Source organism: Schistocerca cancellata, chromosome 10 (genome assembly GCF_023864275.1).
Source record: "Schistocerca cancellata isolate TAMUIC-IGC-003103 chromosome 10, iqSchCanc2.1, whole genome shotgun sequence".
Taxonomy (NCBI): Eukaryota; Metazoa; Arthropoda; class Insecta; order Orthoptera; family Acrididae; genus Schistocerca; species Schistocerca cancellata.
The window spans coordinates 85,927,534-85,948,725 of record NC_064635.1 but is presented as its reverse complement, the minus strand read 5'-3'; the positions used below and the strand labels follow the sequence as shown (position 1 = coordinate 85,948,725).

Sequence of the window (21,192 nt, the reverse complement as noted above, 5' to 3'; positions counted from 1 at the left end):
TGGATCTTGCACGGATACCAGTGTCAACTAGACTGCGAAACTTTTAGTACTGTTGATCATGGTATGGACAATTCTTGTGACACTGAGCTCTACCCACGGCACACACTGCGTGATCACTTACAGCAACAGCAACCTCGTCAAGAACTTCCACCGGGCTAGGTCCCCTTCATCTTCCGGGTGCCACACCGAGGTCAACAGTTTTTTCGAATTTCACTATCGCCTTCTTTAAACCGTTTAAAGACATTGTGCCTCTCCTCAGACGTTTACGTTGGCGATACTTTCTCAGTGACGCACTATAATTGTTGCCGTTCACATATAACAGTTTCACTAACAGCCTATGGTCTCTCTCCTCGATAGTCATTCTGTTCACTCAGATTATGGCTTGTCAAATGACAGCATCGGTATCATACCGTCATAAACACAGTGTACAGCGGCAGATTTGCACCTGGTGGCCATAACTGGAACTATTTCTTTTTCAGCATGAATCGCTCCTGCGTTAATATATTACCATATCTACCAAGTTTCGCTGTCATACGGTAATTACAGACCACACTGGGCCACCGTCAATAGCTGCGCTTTAATTATAACTACTCGTTAACATTGTAAACTACTAACTTGAATTATAGACAGAGGAATGGAAGGATTAGTAGAAGCCTACCACGGGGAAGATCAGTTTGGGCTCTGGACAAATCTAGTAACATGCAAGGAAAAATGACCGTACCATTTATGTTAATTCTGGTTTACACCGGAGCGAACTGGAGTGGACACATTGAATAAGCATTCGTAGATAATTCGTCAGTGTTCTCTAACATTCGGTTGAATCTGAAAACAAGCGCTTACACTGGAAGCAACAGAAGAAAATAGGAGTTAACGAACGTAGTCTACTGTAATGTCAACGCCAATATTTTGTGTCACCAGTGTATGCGACAGTGCTCGAGATTTATGAAGTGATGAATATTTTTCCAGAAATGACTTTTAAGCCTATATGTGAAAACTGAGAAAAGACTTATTATTATATTCCATGCGGCTTTTCGCGGATGATGCTGTAGTATATAGAGAAGTTGCAGCATTAGAAAATTGCAGCGAAATGCAGGAAGATCCGCATCAGATAGGCACTTGGTGCAGGGAGTGGCAACTGACCCTTAACATAAGTGGCACGTAAAGTGCCCTCCGCCACACACCGATGGGTGGCTTGCGGAGTATAAATGTAGATGTAGATATTGTGACTTATTATTATATTATGAAATGTAAATAATTTCAAACAACAATATGTTTTATTATTTTTATAGCCAGTTTTCTACAAAGAATAATCATATAATACCACTAAAGGAATGTGTTGGCATTGTATTGTCTGTGAAACTTCCTTTCTTCCATTGTTCTCTGTCGTGTGTGAAGCGGATGAAATGGAAGATAAGCTGAGGTCTGTTCTTTCAAAAATTGTAGGAAGTAGTCATAAATGATCAAAAGAAAAATATAACGTAAAATTTACTAAATGGAATTTTAGTGTACGAACTTTAATTTGTAAATAAATAACAAAGAATGAATGTTTTAAGTTTCACGTCTCCAGCAGTCCAGACTGTGCATTGTCTGCCGCCATTACGTGAGCGCATGGAGCGGAAATTTCAAACTGCAGAAATAATCAGACATTAATTCTTTCGATTGATATTACAATATTTGAACTCCGAGGACAAGAACCCACAGGAATTTATTATTTTTCTATTCTGACAGTGAAAATAAAATTCAATAGAACAACCTTAGACTGTGTAAATGAAATAATTTTTGTGGCCGGTGCAGAACATCAATTTTTCTCAGAGTAATTTGTTAGTGACATTAAATAACAATATTTACGACACCATTGTTGTTATGGGAAGAGGTTGTGGTGTGATATATTAATTATTTGGTGCATACATTTTAATGTCACTTACTGAATTAGTGCGACAGCATTTCAATATTTATTTGTAATGTTGTCCGCCCCTGGTAGCTGAGTGGTCAGCGCGACGGAATGTCGTACCTGACGACCCGGGTTCGATTCCCGGCTGGGTCGGAGGTTTTCTCCACTCAGGGACTGGGTGTTGTGTTGTCCTTTTGCCGGCCGGGGTGGCCGAGCAGTTCTCGGCGCTACAGTCTGGAACCGCGCGACCGCTACGGTCGCAGGTTCGAATCCTGCCTCGGGCATGGATGTGTGTGATGTCCTTAGGTTAGTTAGGTTTAAGTAGTTCTAAGTTCTCGGGGACTGATGACCTCAATAGTTAAGTCCCATAGTGCCCAGAGCCATTTGTTTTCCTTATCATCATAATTTCATCCCCAACGACGCGCCAAGTCGCCGCAGTGGCATAAACTCGGAAGACTTACACCGGGAGGTCTACCCGACGGGTAGACGATAACACACACCACCACAACAACTTTAAAGGAGAACAAAAACACATTACACTACGAACGATGCGTTCATGTTTCTTGGCGCTAATAATCGGCACACAGGGTCTACCGCATATGAATAAATGGCTAACCAGGCTCATGGTTCACGAACCCATTCGCAGGTTGCCTTTATAAGGGCTTCCAAGGACACAAAAATTCAATTTTCACTACTTTTCATACTACCTAATATGTTAGAAAACGCCGCGCATAAAAACTGGATTCTTCTGGCCCTGATACCTCGGATTCTATTGGTGACAAAAAGGTAGAGCCAAGTGTTGTGGATAGCACTTGGGCCATTTGTATGCCTAACAGTAGAATCTTCTTAGTGCCACTATCCTACAATCCTGCTTCAAACTATGAATACTACACACTTCCTCCTGCTTAGGCAAACAGAGAAAATCGATTCATTACTTTTGCATCTGGAGTTAGTTCTTTTTGCATTTGCTTAGGTCTACAGTGGGCCTTAAGGGGCTTATGGAGGCACCATTTCTTCATACAGAAAACCGAGCCACAATTTCCCAGATGGCTACGCACACCAAATGGCTGCAATTTTTGCAATATGTCCCCAAGATCCAAATCTCGAGAAACCTGGAGAAATTTATTGATATTTTTATCCGTTTCCGAGATACAGACGATAAAAGTAACCTTACATGTACACGAAAAATACGTACCTAAAATCCGATGTTACTCCAAATGTAAATAACAAATAACCTCAGTACATTGCTCAAATGGTAACATTAGATTCTCTAGAAATTAATCTACGAGTACCGTCTTCCCGTTTTCAAAAATCCTTATCTGTAATCGAGAAACATCTGAAAAACATAGCTTTTAGGTACCAAAACCGAGTAGGAGATTCCAAGACGGCTACACACACCAAATGGGTGTAATTTTTCGTACATATTCCTAAGATGCCGATCTAGAAAAACACTGAAAATTTTCTTGATATCTTTATCCACTACCGCGATACAGAGGTTCGATGTTACGCTACTTGTACGTGTAAAACACACACCTTAAATCAGATGTGGCGTGAAAACGTAGTTTATAAAGTGATTTAACACGGGGAAATATGCTGTTAACTGTCTGCGTCATCATCAGAAGGATTCTGGGAACCCCGTGCTGTAGTACTGAAGCACATGCCAAATTTTTTTGTACGTAAAATCCGGTCCGAGAGTCTTCTAAAAAGGAGTATATTTGCGATCTTTGTGCGCCAACAGGTGCATTTTTCCGCTGGTAATTACTGATCGAATTTAAAAATTTAAAATGCTTTTGTAATCTACTCATTAAGAAATACACTGAAGAGCCAAAGAAACTGGTACACCTGTCTAATGGCATGTAGGGCTCCCGCCAGAACGCAGAAGTGCCGTACCACGACGTGGCATCGACTCGACTAATGTCTGAAGTAGTGCTGGAGGGAACTGACACCATGAATCCTGCAGGGTTGCCCATAAATACGAAGGGGTGGAGATCTCCTCTGAACAGCACATTGCAAGGCATCCCAGGTATGCTCAATAACGTTTGGTGGCCAGTGGGAGCGTTTAAACTCAGACGAGTGTTCCTGGAGCCACTCTGTTGCAATTACGGACATGTGGGATGTCGCATTGTCCTGCTGGAATTGCCGAAGTCCATCTGAATGCAAAATGGACATAAATGGATGCAGATGATCGGTCAGGATGCTTACCCGCGTGTCAGCTGTCAGATTCGTATCTAGACTAGAGATGGGCAAACTGAAACACGTATTTGTTTCGAAACAAATGAAACAGTACAATGTAATGTTTCGATACGCTGTTTCGAAACAGTGAAACAGTTTGTGTTTTGTAATCCAATAAACATACACATTTTATTATCTTGAATGTCTACTGTGTAAGTATGTCCATATAAACACAAATGAGGTGCGAGAGCGCTAATCATATCGCAGAAATTATGAAACTATCACTTAGGCGTCTTGGCAGTTTCGTATTTCCTGCAGCAAATGCGTTACTTTTGTGTCGTGTGACTTTCATACTTTTCAATTGGCTGAGGACAGCCCTAGCTGAAGACGAAAGAATCACCACGAACGGATCTGGAGGTGGTAGCAAACTGCAGAAACAACGGATATGCTACTGGGATTCCCACATTCCGTTAGTATGGGTAATATACCCATCCTGCTAATTTCCATGCACACTAAGGGAATCATTGTGGATAATAACCACAGTGACTATGGACTCACAAATAATTCGAATAAATAAGAAAATATAACAGAAAAAAATTTTGTCTTTCAAGGTGTTTCGAACCGTTACTATAAATTCACTATGCTTTCCAGCCCTTCCCGTTCACCATTACACTATCAGTGATATGTCAAACAGATTGCTTGCAATTATACCTACATCAAATTTGTATATATGTCTAATAACTGTCACTCTACGCCTTTTTTTTATTCACAATGTTGTAGGCTTACTTGCGTTTCTTAATATGATTACTGTACATGAACAGAGAAGCGTATGTTATAAAAAGGTGTAATTTAACTGAATGATTTTCACATATTTATTATTTTGAATGTGAATAGTATGCGTTGTTTTATTGTTTGGTTAGTGTTTGTAAAGGAGATGTTACGCCATTTCGGAATAGAACAGTCAGCTAGAAACGAAGCTTTATTTTCGGATACCTTAAGCTTCATGCTATTGCTGTCTTTCATGAAGTGGTATGTTGAGTTTCAGTACCTGTGCCGAGCCCGAATCTCGTCCGACACAGAGCGGAATGAAACATAACTGTTTCGATACAATTAGTCCGTTCCAAGCACAGGTGGACTGAAACAGCATTATTCTGAAACAACGATATAGTTTCTGTGTCTGGCTCGAGATCGAATCTGGTCCGGTTATCCGAGACGCGGGCGTAATGAAACACCACTGTTTCGAAAGATTGAACCACAGCCGTTCCGATACACTGAAACAGTTCCACGTATCGATACACTGTGTCGAAACATAGAAACAGTGGCCAAGCCTAACCTAGACGTATCATAGGTCCCATATCACCCCAACTGCACACGCTCCACACCGTTACAGAGCCTCCACCAGGTTGAACAGCCCCCTGCTGAGATGCAAGGTCCATGGACTCACGAGGTTGTGTGCATACCCGCACACGACCATCGGTACAATTTGAAACGGGACTCGTCCGACCAGGCAACATGTTACCAGTCATCAACAGTCCAATGCCGGCGACGACGGGCCCAGGCCAGGCGTAAAGCTTTGTGTCGTGCAGTCATCAAGCGTACACGAGTGGGCCTTCGGCTCCGAAAGCGCATATCGATGATGTTTTGTTGAATGGTTCGCACGCTGACACTAGTTGATGGCCCAGCATTGTAACCTGCTGCCATCTGCGGAAGGTTTGCACTTCTGTCATGTTGAACGATTCTCTTCAGTCATCGTTGATCCCGTTCTTGCAGGACCTCTTGCCGGCCGCAGCGATGTCGGAGATTCCTGGTATTCCGGTACACACGTCAAATCAACACTTCATCGCTACCTCGGAGGTACTGTTTGCCATCTCTTGTGCGCCGACCAACACCACGTTCAAACTCACTTAAATCTTGATAACCTACCATGGTAGCAGCAGTAACCGATCTAACAACTACGCCAGACCCTTGTTGCCTTATGTAGGCGTTGCCGACTGTGGCGCCGTATTCTGCCTGTTTACATATCTCTGTATTTGAATACACATGCCTATAGAAGTTTCTTTGGTGCTGCAGTGTGAAATCTTACGTTAAAGTTAGACACAATACGGCAAGAAAAAGGAATAAAAGTGAGATACTGTTAATACTTTCATCCTTCTCTACCCCCTCTGCATTACTGCAGATGACGTGTCACTGAGCACATCTGTACTGTGCATGCAGTACACGATGTGCCTAGTTGTTTCCACTGCCCTGTGTGGAATACATAAGTTCTTGTACACATCACTACCCTGCTGTCTTCATGATGATGAGGTCCCCAGCGCAGAAAACAGCACGCAGGTCGTGGATTCTTTTTCTTGAGGCTGATATTAACTTCGCAAGGAGCTGCTGCTACGAATAAACTATAACTCATTTGGGATGCCACTCGCGTTTTTATTGATATAGACACAAGAAAATATTCTTGATCACAACGTATTGAACATATCTTTCCACAGTCATTATATCTGGCTAAAATAACATGAAATACATCCTGCCACAGACAACACGTCTGTCTACTGGAACCGTCAGAACTGGAGAATAAAATTACATGAATCAAATACTACTATTACAGACAACATGTCTGTACCTAGCGACGGTCGGAACTGTAGTAAATAAAACTGCATGAAACAAATACTGCTATAACAGACAACATGTCTATCTACTGGAACGGTCAGAACTGGAGAGCCGGACCGCCCGAGACACTTCGCGCGCCAAGCCAGCAAGGCGTGACCCGAACGCCACCGAAGTGCATCGGGAGTAATATCGTCAGTCTTTTGTTTTAGTAATACTTTGATTTTAATAATTTTGAAATGACTGACTGATAGCTGACTGTCGAGAGATGTTTATTTACAAAAATGAAGTAATTTGGATGACAGGTTTAATTAATAATAGCAACTAAAGTTTAACGTTTTGGCGCCCTACCGCCGAACACAGCAGCCAATCACAGAGCAGCAGCATCATGCAGGCGGTCTTTCTCACGGGAATGGTACCGAATCTAACATCTGTCACCGGTACCTCATCCCACATTGCGTCATCTCTACGCTTCTTGCATCTCCTCTGCCCTTGGAATAGCTTCCTGGAGCCTAATATGATGGCTGAATAAGCCGGAAATACACTCCTGGAAATGGAAAAAAGAACACATTGACACCGGTGTGTCAGACCCACCATACTTGCTCCGGACACTGCGAGAGGGCTGTACAAGCAATGATCACACGCACGGCACAGCGGACACACCAGGAACCGCGGTGTTGGCCGTCGAATGGCGCTAGCTGCGCAGCATTTGTGCACCGCCGCCGTCAGTGTCAGCCAGTTTGCCGTGGCATACGGAGCTCCATCACAGTCTTTAACACTGGTAGCATGCCGCGACAGCGTGGACGTGAACCGTATGTGCAGTTGACGGACTTTGAGCGAGGGCATATAGTGGGCATGCGGGAGGCCGGGTGGACGTACCGCCGAATTGCTCAACACGTGGGGCGTGAGGTCTCCACAGTACATCGATGTTGTCGCCAGTGGTCGGCGGAAGGTGCACGTGCCCGTCGACCTGGGACCGGACCGCAGCGACGCACGGATGCACGCCAAGACCGTAGGATCCTACGCAGTGCCGTAGGGGACCGCACCGCCACTTCCCAGCAAATTAGGGACACTGTTGCTCCTGGGGTATCGGCGAGGACCATTCGCAACCGTCTCCATGAAGCTGGGCTACGGTCCCGCACACCGTTAGGCCGTCTTCCGCTCACGCCCCAACATCGTGCAGCCCGCCTCCAGTGGTGTCGCGACAGGCGTGAATGGAGGGACGAATGGAGACGTGTCGTCTTCAGCGAAGAGAGTCGCTTCTGCCTTGGTGCCAATGATGGTCGTATGCGTGTTTGGCGCCGTGCAGGTGAGCGCCACAATCAGGACTGCATACGACCGAGGCACACAGGGCCAACACCCGGCATCATGGTGTGGGGAGCGATCTCCTACACTGGCCGTACACCACTGGTGATCGTCGAGGGGACACTGAATAGTGCACGGTACATCCAAACCGTCATCGAACCCATCGTTCTACCATTCCTAGACCGGCAAGGGAACTTGCTGTTCCAACAGGACAATGCACGTCCGCATGTATCCCGTGCTACCCAACGTGCTCTAGAAGGTGTAAGTCAACTACCCTGTCCAGCAAGATCTCCGGATCTGTCCCCCATTGAGCATGTTTGGGACTGGATGAAGCGTCGTCTCACGCGGTCTGCACGTCCAGCACGAACGCTGGTCCAACTGAGGCGCCAGGTGGAAATGGCATGGCAAGCCGTTCCACAGGACTACATCCAGCATCTCTACGATCGTCTCCATGGGAGAATAGCAGCCTGCATTGCTGCGAAAGGTGGATATACACTGTACTAGTGCCGACATTGTGCATGCTCTGTTGCCTGTGTCTATGTGCCTGTGGTTCTGTCAGTGTGATCATGTGATGTATCTGACCCCAGGAATGTGTCAATAAAGTTTCCCCTTCCTGGGACAATGAATTCACGGTGTTCTTATTTCAATTTCCAGGAGTGTAATTTGAAACGAGACTCGTGCGACTTCGCAACATGTTTCCAGTCATCAACAGTCCAATGTCGGCGTTGACGGGCACAGGCGAGGTGTAAAGCTTTGTCTCATAAGGTACACGAGCGGACCTTCAGCTCCGGAAGCGCTTATCGATGATGTGTCGTAGAATGGTCCGCACGCTAACACTAGGACCAGCATTGAAATCTGCAGCAATTTGCGGAAGGGTCGCCGTTCTGTCTGTCTCTTCAAGTCGTCGTTGGTCCCATTCTTGCAATCTCTGCTTCCGGCCGCAGCGATGTCGGAGAACTGATGTTTTTGCGGGGCCGTGACATTGACGGCACGCTCGTGATATGATCGTACGGGAATATCCCCACTTCATCGCTATCTCGGAGATGCTGGGTCCCATAGCTCTTGCGCCGTCTATAACACCACGTTCAAACTCACTTAAATCTTGATAACCTGCTATTGAAACAGCAGTAACCGATCTAACAACTGCGCCAGACACTTTTTGTCTTACGCAGGTGTTGCCGTCCGCAACGCCGTATTCTACCTGTTCACATATCTCTGTATTTGAATGCGTATGCTTACAACAGTTTATTTTCCGCTTCAGTGTATACAGGAAGTGTAAATCAAGGCCTGCAAAATTACAGACCAATACCTCAACATTGGTTTCCTTGTGAATTCCTGAGCATTTTCTACGGTCGAATATAATACATTTACCTAATACAAAAACCTAGCGCCCACAAACTAGTACTGAGTTGGAAGTCACCACTCGTCCAAAGCTCAAGAGTGCCCATTTCTCGCACTATGTCCTGCGAACCGAGTATGAAGGGCAACACGCAGATTCCATATTCCTAGATTTTCCGGAGAGCGTTCTACACATCGCGCCACTACAGACTGTCAACAAATAATACTTTCTTAGATATGTGACTGGCTCGAAGAGTCTTGGGTAAAAGAATGATATGCTAATGCGTTAATGCGGGATCGATTTATGCTGGAAGAAAAATTAGTTCCATTTCTGGCCACCAGTTGCAAATTGGCGCTTGCAGCATCCCGTCGACTTCTCTGGTGTTCGTACTGAACAAACTGTGTAAGCGACAGTTAATACCAAAGTCAGCATTATGCCTTTCCCACTTAAAGAGGTTGAAAAAAATCAGGCAACCAGTTGCAAAAGAAAGGTTTATCAGCCCTTGACCTAAGTTTCGATATTTCTAAAAATATCTTCTTCAGTAGGAGTGGGCCCTAAAATTGTATACAACCGGTTACAAAAATTATTTTTACAAACATAACAAAATGTTCTTAAGAGAAAAACGTTTGTGAGGTAACTGTACTCACGTGTTACATCACATGGTGGTAAATTAGATTAGCTGAAGCCCGGCGGCTCTTGTTGTATATAAAACTGACATAAAAACAAGAATTATCACATGCCATGGCTGGAAATAGTCAGATTACGTTCAGCGTACTATAGAATAAATGCCCACTGGTAGAGGCACTTGCCAACATAAAATCTGACCTGCTCTGCCTACGTTCCGTTCCTAATCCATTACATATGGAAACATTTCTATACATCTTCCTTGCATTCATAACGCCGTATTTGTACCTGGTGGCCAGAATAAGGTCTTTTTTTCAGAGTAAATCGGTTCCGCATTTATCCATCAGAATATGTTCAATTTTTCGGTGCTATACGATAATTACAGCCCACAGTGTACCCCTGTGACTAGATGCACTTTGATTATAACCGCCTGATACATTTCGCGCGGGGACCGCTATAAGAGGTATGAGAAATTAGCTCTTGATTTTCTGTCGTTCCATTTGCGAGTGGCACTGTGAAAGAAATGACTGGCAGTGGTACAAGCTACTGTTCCCAATCCACCATATCGTGGCTTCTGCAGAATAAATGTAGATGTAGATGTGGACTAGCTTTGCACGGTCGTTGCCTCGCTGACCTCGCGCGCCGGAAGTTGATATCCGTAGCCGTTGTGGTATGGTCCGAGGCTGCTTAGGCGACGTCTACTGTAGGCGCCTGTCTGCCATGGGCTGGAATGATGCAAACACATTGCCAGCAAGTGACGCTTTGGTCCGGGCTTGTACTGCTCGTACGTGAACGAAGTAGCGATGCTCTTTATCACGCGAACTGACTGTCACCCAGCACACCGCCAATTTTCTTTCCAGTTTCCTTGTATAGACTGCCGGTCCGCGACTTGGATGCGTGAGCTGGTACGTTGATTCCATGACAGTTGTCGCATTAATGTCTCTTTCCAAACTCCGTTTTCAAGTCTCTCAGTCTCAATGAAATATTTAAAAAAAATTCTTTTCAAAATTCAGACAAGAACATATGTTGTGAATTGGCAAGACAGCCAACCCACTATGAGGAAGCCGAAAGGCACGCGTTTAAACTCACGCAGGCTGGCGTGAGGTCTGGAACAGGACAAGGAATTGAGACTAGCAAAAAACGTACGTATCTTCTGGAATACTTAACTTTAATCCATAATTGGTGAACATCGCTCTTGACGGTACATGTTTTACAGCATCAATAGTAACTGGTAATGGCGCCTTGCTAGGTCGTAGCAAATGACGTAGCTGAAGGCTATGCTAACTATCGTCTCGGCAAATGAGAGCGTAATTTGTCAGTGAACCATCGCTAGCGAAGTCGGCTGTACAACTGGGGCGAGTGCTAGGAAGTCTCTCTAGATCTGCCGTGTGGCGGCGCTCGGTCTGCAATCACTGATAGTGGCGACACGCGGGTCCGACGTATACTAACGGACCGCGGCCGATTTAAAGGCTACCTCCTAGCAAGTGTGGTGTCTGGCGGTGACACCACAACATAAGTGACCGTTTTCGGTCATATCACATGACCATCATCAGACCCATGGCATCCCATTAGGTGGAGCACTCAGCTGCTGTCATTTCATCTCGCTGATGGAACATCAGCGACCTTGGTGGGTTACTGTATGGTGCGGCAATATGAGAGGAAGGATAATTGGCCCCCATTTTATCGATGGCAATCTAAGTGGTGCAATGTATCCTGATTTCCTACGTAATGTTCTACCGATGTTACTACGAGATGTTTCACTGTATGACAGAATGGCGATGATGGATGTCCGGCACATAACTCGCGTGTGGTTGAAGCGATATTGAATAGCATATTCCATGACAGGTGAATTGGTCGTCCAAGCACCATACCATGGCCCGCACGTTCACCGGATCTGACGTCCCCGGATTTCTTTCTGTGGGGAAAGTTGAAGGATATTTGCTATCGTGATCCACCGACAACACCTGACAACATGCGTCAGCGCATTGTCAATGCATGTGCGAACATTACGGAAGGCGAGCTACTCGCTGTTGAGAGGAATGTCGTTACACGTATTGCCAAATGCATTGAGGTTGACGGACATCATTTTGAGCATCTATTGCATTAATGTGGTATTTACAGGTAACCACGTTGTAATAGCATGCGTTCTCAGAAATGATAAGTTCACAAAGGTACACGTTACACATTGGAACAACCGAAATAAAATGTTTAAACGTACCCACGTTCTGTATTTTAACTTAAAAAACGTACCTGTTACCAACTGTTCGTCTAAAATTGTGAGCCATATGTTTCTGACTATTACAGCGCCATCTATCACAAGCCGAAAAAGTGGTCCAACTATAACTTTTATATTTCTTCACGTACTACATAAATAGGTAATAAAAAATGGGGGTTCCTTTTTTAAAAAAAACGCAGTTGATATCCGTTTGACCTATGGCAGCGCCATCTAGCGGACCAGCCATAGCGCCATCTGGTTTCTCCCTTCAAGCTAGACAAGTTTCGTTCTTTGTAGGTTTTTCGTTTGGCGCTGATATCGTGAGATATTTGGCCTGGTCACGATCAATGGACCACCCTGTATATATATCGGCAAGAAAAGACCTTCTGAGAACACTACCTTATAGATGCGGCCGCAAGATTACGCTGAGTCAGTGGCGCCAGACACAACAGTTATGCAATCATTTTTGGAAGGCGGGGAACACGTTGAAGATGAGCCTCGCTCAAGTAGCAAGATTGCTTTTCTGGTAGTAGGCTTATCATGCATAAAGCATTTGTTCATCCAGGACAAACTGTCAACCAAGTGTTTTACAAAGATGACCTGGAAACGCTCGAGAAAAGTGTGAATCGATTGGGACCAGACATTACAGAGAGGTGGATGTTGCATCACGACAACGCCCCATGCCACACGACCACTTCCATCCGGTAATTTTCGACCTCGAAAGGCATTCCTATTGTCTCACAGCCCCTCTCGCCTCCCATTCACTTAACCTGAGTCCTTTTGACTTTTTTGTTTCCCCGAAATTGGAAAATGTCTTCAGAGGACGTCATTTTGGGAGTCTGGGAAACATTCAAAGAATGTGACTGACGTGTAATGGCTCTCCCAGATAAAGCCTGTCAGCGTCGCAGCCAAGACTTGGAACAACGACTTTACAGCTGCCAAAAGGAATCACTTTGAAGGGGACAATGTAGTTGTTCGAAAAAATTAAATACTTTGGTAGATAAAAAAAAACAGCCTCATTATTTTCCTCATACGTCTCGCATATTGCCGCTGGGTGTGATGAACGGTGATCATTTGCTAACGTGCTACAGTACACTGTAAATATCGCACTAAAATTATGCGATTTCTCTTCGAATGCGAACCGGAAAACGCCCTAAAACCACGCCATTTCGCTTCGAATGTGTGCTGGTATGCAAATAAAACGGACAAAAACGTGTTTGTAGCGATCCCTCCGCGATATCTAGAAACCTGTCACGAGTGCCGAAATGGTCAGCTGCGCAACGATGAACCCAGAGAAGGGTTGCAGCTGTCTGTTTCCCACTGCGCAAGCTCCGATGTGACGTCATTGGTGTCGTCACTTAGGGTGCTACGTTGCTCACAGCATCAGGCCAGTATTTTTGTTTGAATGTGCGGATAAACTGTTGTGCAGACTCTGTAGAAGATTTGCTAAAGAGGTCCTTTTCCAATAGATCTTTGCAGCGGAATGTGGGAGTTAAAAGATTTAGATAGACTTAATTCAAATACAAATCTTACAAGGGGCGGGAATGGGATGGGGCTCACTGTTTTGGCTTAGACAATGAGTGGAAACAGATAGATGCACCTTCCAAATTCCCACAATATTTCACTTGAGTAGGTCATAGGAACAGTTAAAGTGCTCTCTACGTGTTTATGAGTAAGTATGTGGAACTTTTTTTAACAGTACTCGGCGTATAGGTGCTGTGGGGTAGTGGTCAAGCACGCAAACTGAAAATTCGTTGGCTCGTGTGCGATTCATGCTGCTAGCTCATTTCTTCTTTTTTTTATTTTATTTCTCACAGTTTTAAACAATTAATTGTATCATTTAAATATATTTAAATAATTTCATTTATATGCATAAAATTATGAGATTCAATCTCGGTAGGACTATTACCTCGTAAATCAAAACGCCACAGATGATAGTAAAATACGCGAGTATACAAGGAAAATTAGTATGAAAGTGATGAAGAGAGTTGGATATGTGAGTGTGATGTTTGCAATGAACTCTTTTGCTTTCCATGTTTGTAACTTGGGAATAGCGGTGCATGAGGTACAAGAGGATTAAAATATAGGACATATTATTGCATTAAATAGAACATAGTGGAAATCCTAAACGAATAAGTAATACCTTTAACTTTGGTACTCCTGTTGTCCTCAGACACAAGTTATATATCAGAAAAGGTTTTGCATCACCCCATTTCCGAGAGTTCCGGAACCTGTACATAAAATTGGAATAGAGATCAACATAAACATCATTTCCGTCCTTTTGACTCATGGAAACCACACATTGCATGTTGTACCACCACACAGCGAGACCTTCTGAGGTGGTGGTACAGACTGCTATACACATTGGTACCTCTAATAACCAGAAGTACGTCCTATTGCATTATTGCATGTCTGTATTCGTCGTGGCATACTATCCACAAGTTCATCAAGGCACTGTTGGTCCAGATTATCCCAATCCTCAACGGCAATTCGGCGTAGATCCCTCAGAGCGGTTGGTGGGTCACGTCGTCCATAAACAGCATAAAAACACATTCAATAGCTGGCAGTAACATTCGATCGTTGTCAATAACATTCGACAGCTGGCAAGACCAACCGAAACTTAACATCAAAACGAATGTTCAGTTCCTGGTATTGTGAAGTCTGAAAACAAATTTCGAATGGTAATTATAAGGAGAAGAACAGCGCAAGCAAGGAAATAAAAACATAATGTTTAGAACAACATCCTCGAAACATGCAAGCAGAACTTAAAATACTGATCATAGAAAAGCAAACTGCCAGAACCGTTGATAACCTGTACATACAACGTCCCAAACGTAAACTAAATAGTGTAAATAATGATATGTACACATTCCAGGCCACTGCAGACGTCTTGCAAAGTATAAAGGCGTAACGCATATGGTGCAAAAACTGTTTCATTCGCTGTAATTATATGGTCCAAAAGTAAAAATTATTAACATACTGTAATATACCGGGTGAGTCATTAACTATTGCCACCGAGAACAACACCGAAAGTATGATAGTAGCTGCAAAGTTGGTGGGACAAATTTTGCATGGGACGACGGGGGCCATAATATGATGTTGGTTTTTTATTGCTAGGTGGGGGCGCGTCAGAGATATGAAGGTCAACTTTACTTTCTTAAGTGGGATGCTATAGTTTAGTTCTTATTTTCTGATAGCGGCTATTGAGACTAATCCAATGATGTGTAACAGTGAGGTCTTTGAAGGTCAGCGAGGGTCAAAAAGGTGGCATGAACGTCCATTTACAGAAGGTGTTCGAAATGATGACCATTGGTATCAATGCAGTGCTGCAATCTTCTTATCATCGATTGAGTGGTATTCCTTATCACTTCGGCACTTATCGAAGCTTCTATTCTTTCCTTGTCTGGAATGCTTATCGTCCACACTGCACTTCGAGATGCCGGCCGTTGTGGCCGAGCGTTTCTAGGCGCTTCAGTCGGGAACCGCGCGACCGCTACGGTCGCAGGTTCGAATCCTGCCTCGGACATGGATGTGTGTGATGTCCTTAGGTTAGTTAGGTTTAAATAGTTCTAAGTTCTAGGGGACTGATGACCTCAGATGTTGAGTCCTATAGTACTCAGAGCCCATTTTTTTTTCACTTCGAGATAATGATACATTCCAAACAAATACCTTCAGAAAGAACTTTAGAGTTCTCAAATGTACTTCAGATGCTAGAATATTTCTCTTTTCCACAAACTCTTTTCTCGCTACTGCCAGTCTGTAGTTTATGTCCTCTATACTTTGACTTTTGTCGGTTGTCTTGTTACCCAAACAGCAAAACTCGTTTATTTCATTCACTGTCTTATTTTTAACCCAATTTCCTCAGTATCACCTACCTCAATTTTAATTACTCTTCATTACCTCTGTCTTTTTTTGGGTGATTTTCATCTTCGAACATGTTTCAAACAAAGTATCCATTCCCTTCAACTGATGTTGCAGGTACTTTGGCATCTCTGATTACAGATTCTCAATAACATCAATAAGCCTTAAAATTTTTATTACTTCTCCCAGATCTTTTATTAGCTACTTAACTTTCTCCTTGGTTTCCTTCATTTCTTGCTCAACACACACACACACACACACACACACACACACACATATATATATATATATATATATATATATATATATATATATATATATATATATACAGGATAGGTCGAATCCTGTATCGCTCCCTTCTTGACAACTGCTTCCTTTTCACGTACTTCAGCTCTTACGATATTGCAGTGCAGTTTCTCTGCAAGTTATAGATAACCTTTCACTCCCTGTATTTTATCATTGCTATCTTCATCATTTCAAACACTGTATTTCAATCAGTTTTATCAAAAAATTTTATCTAAATCTAGTAACGGAATAAACGTGAACTTGCCTTTCTTCAGGCTATCTTTTCGTCGTTGAGTCAGTATTGCCCTGTAGTTTCTTGCATTTCCCCAGAATAAAAATTGATCTTCACTAAGAGCGGATTCTACAAGTTTTTCCATCTTTCTGTAAATAACTGTCAGTATTTTGCAATCTGGTGAGCACCTGCCTTCTTTGGAACTACAATTATTACATTCTGTCTGAAACATGGAGATATTTCACCTGTCTCACTTATGATAATGATGTAAGCCAAAGCAATGAATTAAAATTTGTACCTGTACCAGGAATCGATGCCAGGTCTCTTGTTTACTGGGTAGATGCGATATTGTTATGCAACATTGGCACTACAGACACCACACCTGCGCACATACTGTCCCAGTACGTCTCCCGCACTGATAAAAATTTCAACTCACACCTCAGCCCATTGCTGTTCCCCTTCTAAATAAGCATCGGTGCTGCTAATGCTCTCCAATAATGGAATAGCACCTGAGAAATGAGTGAAAAGGGGGTACTGGCAGGATTAACCCCAATTCGCTAATTGCTAAAGTGCTGTTCCAGTATTGGAGAGTTTAGAAGGGGAATTTATATCCTTGAGGGAGACATGCATCTGTGGTATATGAAGTACCAGTGTGGCATAGTAAATAGCATACCTGCTTAGTAAGCAGGCGTTCCAGGTTTGAATCCTGGTGCCAGTACAAATTTTAATCAATTGCTTTGGCCTACATTATTATCGTAGATAAAGGTGCAACTTACTAAGCCTCAGGAATCACAACCATACAGGATTAATATCTCGTATATCTTGCACAATCTCAATAATTCTGAGAGAATGTCGTTTACTCCAGGGGTCTGATTTTAACTTAGGTCTTTCAGTGCTCTGTCAAATTCTTGTCGCAATGTCATATCTCCCATCTCATCTTCACCTATTTCCTCTCCTCTTTCTATAACATTTTCCTCAAGCTTGTCTCCAGTGTATAGACCTTCTGTACATTTTTTCCACCTTTCAACTTTCTCTCCTGTGCTTAGTACTGGCTTGCCATCTGAATTCTTCATATTCATTCAGTTGCTTCTTTTTCCTACAAAAGACTTGTAGTTTGCTCTAGGCGCCATCTATCTTTCCCCTAGCTGTGCACGCTTCTACAGCCTTGCATTTGTCCTGTAGCTATAATTGCATTTACATTTGACACTTCCTGTCAATTTAATTTTTTAGATACCTGTATTCACTTTGCCTCCTTTATTTGTGCCATTTCCATACTGTCTCTTTCCGTCAGTTAAATGCAATACCTGCTGTTGTTATCCAGGAATTTCTACTAGATGTTGCCTTCCCTTTTGATCTCTCAGAGTTATCCATTCGTCTTCTATTGTATTCCTTTCTCTCATTCGGTCCAACGTTGCCTTATGCTACTTCTGAAACTGTCAGTATACTCTGGTTCCTTCATTTTTCCAGTATCCATCTCCAGAATTTTCTTTCTTTCTGTAATGTGTTCAGTTCTAATTGCGGCTCATTAACAATAAATTCTGGTCAACAATTGTTCCGGCACATGTGTGCAGTTCAAAATCTGACTAATAAATCTCTGTGTTATCATTATGTAACCTATTTCAAACCTTCTGGTGGTTCCAGATCTCCTCCATGTACAGAACCTTCTTCCATGATACTTAAAGGAAGTATTATCAATGTTTACATTGCGTTCTACTTCATGGCTTTCAATTCTATTCTCCCCTCCCATGAACATTGCCGTACTATTTTTCCTTCCTTCTACCAAAATTACATTTTCATCTTCCTTAACTGTTTAAATATTTTGTTTTATCTCGTCATGCAACGGTTCAATTTTTTCATCAAGCATATAAACTTTTACTATTATGGTGGGTGTTAGTTTTGTATTTGTAAGTACTATGACAATGTGTTCGCCATGCTGTTTGTACTAGCTTATCTGCATTCTGGTTTTCTCATTCAATGTTATACTCCTTCATTATCACTATTTTTTTTGTACTGATAATCATGTACTGACCTGACCAGAACTCCCGTTCTTCCTAACACCACACTTCAGCTCTACCACAATATCTAACTACAAGCTAATCATCTCTTTTTATATTCAGTAACCTACCTAACCAATTAATGGATGTAACATTTAGTGCTCTGAATAGCAGAAGGTCAGTTTTGTTTCTCCTAATGAGAACATTCTCTTGCCTCCTAATGGGTTGAGCAACATCAGCAATGAGGGTATGACCCTCTCTCAGTTTGCTTTCAATTGTTGGCTCCCATTTATTTCCTTGTAACTGCAGATAACTTCTTTTTATAGTCATCACTATTTTGACTAGTTCAGTTTGGTCCATTATGATTTCGTCTTTTGTGCCCACTCTTCAACTCAGAATAGCACTTGCACCTTACATTCTGGATTATTTGTTCAATGCTTTCCAAACTCTGCCTTCTGCCACAGCTTTTACTCGGTACTAGACTCATATTTGATGGACGATTCACGTCCAGCCATTCTGATTTCGTTTTCCAGCTCCAATTTCTGTCTTCCGTTACAGCTTTCACTTTTTACGACACTGGAATTGTATTTGAGGAGATGATTCACGTCCAGCCATACTAATTTCGTTTTCCATGGTTTCCTAAATCGCTTAAGGCAAAAGTATGGTTCCTTCTTGATCATTCCTTAATCTGAGCTTTTCCCCCATCTCTAATGACTTCATTGTTGATAGGATACTAAAGAGTAGTACTCCTCGCAATCTTACTTACTCTCTATAGCTCCCTGTACAGTTTCTTTACACATAATTACAATGTCAGTATTTATTCTGTTTTCTTCAGGGACGAGTCTGACAGCTTACAACAACATCATGGGTTTGAGTCTCCACAAGGCAGCAGCGTCTGGGGACGTGAGAGAACTGCAGGGCTTGCTGGATTCGGGGGTTGATGTTAACCACAAAGACCAGCAGAGGCAGACAGCACTCCACAAGGCTGCAGAGAGAGGCCACGAGGAGGCCGTCGTGCTGTTACTGAGAGCTGGCGCAGATCCCAGTCTCTGCAACAACTGGGGGAGGACGCCACTGCACCTGGCGGCCAGGGAGGGCCACGAGCGTGCTCTCAGGTTCCTGATCAGGGCTGGGGCAGCCGTCAATGCGGTCGACTCGTGGCAGCGCTCTCCTCTCCATCTGGCAGCCATGAACGGCCATGACAAGTGTGTCAGGCGCCTGCTGAAGGCAGGGGCCGACGCCGAGGTCGCTGACAACTGGGGGAGGACGGCTCTGCACATGGCGGCGAAGGACGGGCGCGAACCCACCGTGTGGTGGCTCCTGCACTGCGGGGCAGACTCCGGTGCTGCAGACAGCTGGGGAAGGACAGCATTGCACCTGGCAGCCAAGCAGGGCCACGAGCAGACGGTCAGGTGCCTCCTCTACATGCGTGCCAACCATAGCCCTCGCGACAGCTGGCAGCGGACTCCACTCCACCTGGCAGCCAAGAATGGCCACGTGGAGTGTGGGAAATGCCTGCTGTCGGCGAGGGCCGACCTCGGCGTCGTCGACAACTGGCAGCGAACGCCTCTACACTTGGCAGCGAAGAAAGGCTCTGGGCAGAGCATCCCCTGGCTGGTTCGATCTGGGGCCAATGTTAATGCGAGGGATGGTTGGCAGAGGACGCCTCTGCATCTGGCAGTAATAAATGGGAAAGATATGGCTGTCTTGAACCTCCTGTGCATGGGAGCTGATGCTACATTGTGGGATAGGTGGCAGAGTACACCTTTGGACTTGGCAACTGCCAATCGTGATGAAGTCCTCATTACGATGTTGATGTATGCACAAGGAAACGCTGGAATCTGCGCTATGGACCACAATTAACATGCTTTTAACAGGGATAACATAATGACTGTGAGACCACAGAGACGATCTATTCAGTTTTCCATAGTCTAAGAACATCCAGTGTAAGTCTCCCTGTCAGTGCAAAGATGAATTGATTCTCCAGTGCTGACAGGGCAAGGTCATACGATTTTCAATAGCACAACCCACACTGTTGCACCATGGTTTTGAAAAACAAGCTTCAGCTGAAAAATAAAATGTATGCCAAGCTAGACATGATTATCACTTTTCAGAAGAATGTTCCTTGGCTATCGAAAAGATCTACACACAAAACCCTTCATTGCAATGAACGCATTTATAAACGTCCATCCACAAAAAATCGTCGCTCTTATATCAATGTACTCAAGGTAAAAAAAATATAAAGAAACACACAAATGTGAAAAAATGCTGAATAACAGGTGTTGATGGGTCATATTTAAAATCCATGGTGAACAGGGCAGGACAATGAAATTTTTATTGACTTTACATGTATTTATGTTTTTACCTTTCATAAGCTAGACGTGGATCAACATTTGTAATTTTATTACATGTACGGAAAATTCTAGTGTGTTAATATCTCTGACGATAAAGGCATGTTCCGGTAATGTGGCTTTGCCACGACCCTATATCCTATCATAGATAAAGTAAAAGCACCTAAGTCAATTATGTAATTAAAAACTTTGGCCTAATAACGGGTTCAACGTTACAAAACGTGAACTACAACTGGTTCCAATGAATATATTCTTTCTCATCCGTTATTCAGTCATGAGTTACGTCTTCACTTGAGACACAACCGAAGACTTCATTAAACAT

At 43.5% G+C, this 21,192-nt stretch overlaps 1 protein-coding gene across 1 annotated transcript in view; it reads left to right on the top strand.

The window, feature by feature from the left end:
* LOC126106562 (serine/threonine-protein phosphatase 6 regulatory ankyrin repeat subunit B-like) overlaps nucleotides 1-20,831 on the top strand; it is a 31,988-nt gene extending 11,157 nt beyond the window's left edge. The window contains exon 2 of the mRNA XM_049912905.1: nucleotides 19,355-20,831. Within this exon, the coding sequence (XP_049768862.1) occupies nucleotides 19,384-20,382 (999 nt within the window). The 5' untranslated portion in view covers nucleotides 19,355-19,383 and the 3' untranslated portion in view covers nucleotides 20,383-20,831. The remainder of the gene's footprint in view (nucleotides 1-19,354) is intronic.
* Nucleotides 20,832-21,192: the final 361 nt, after the last annotated feature.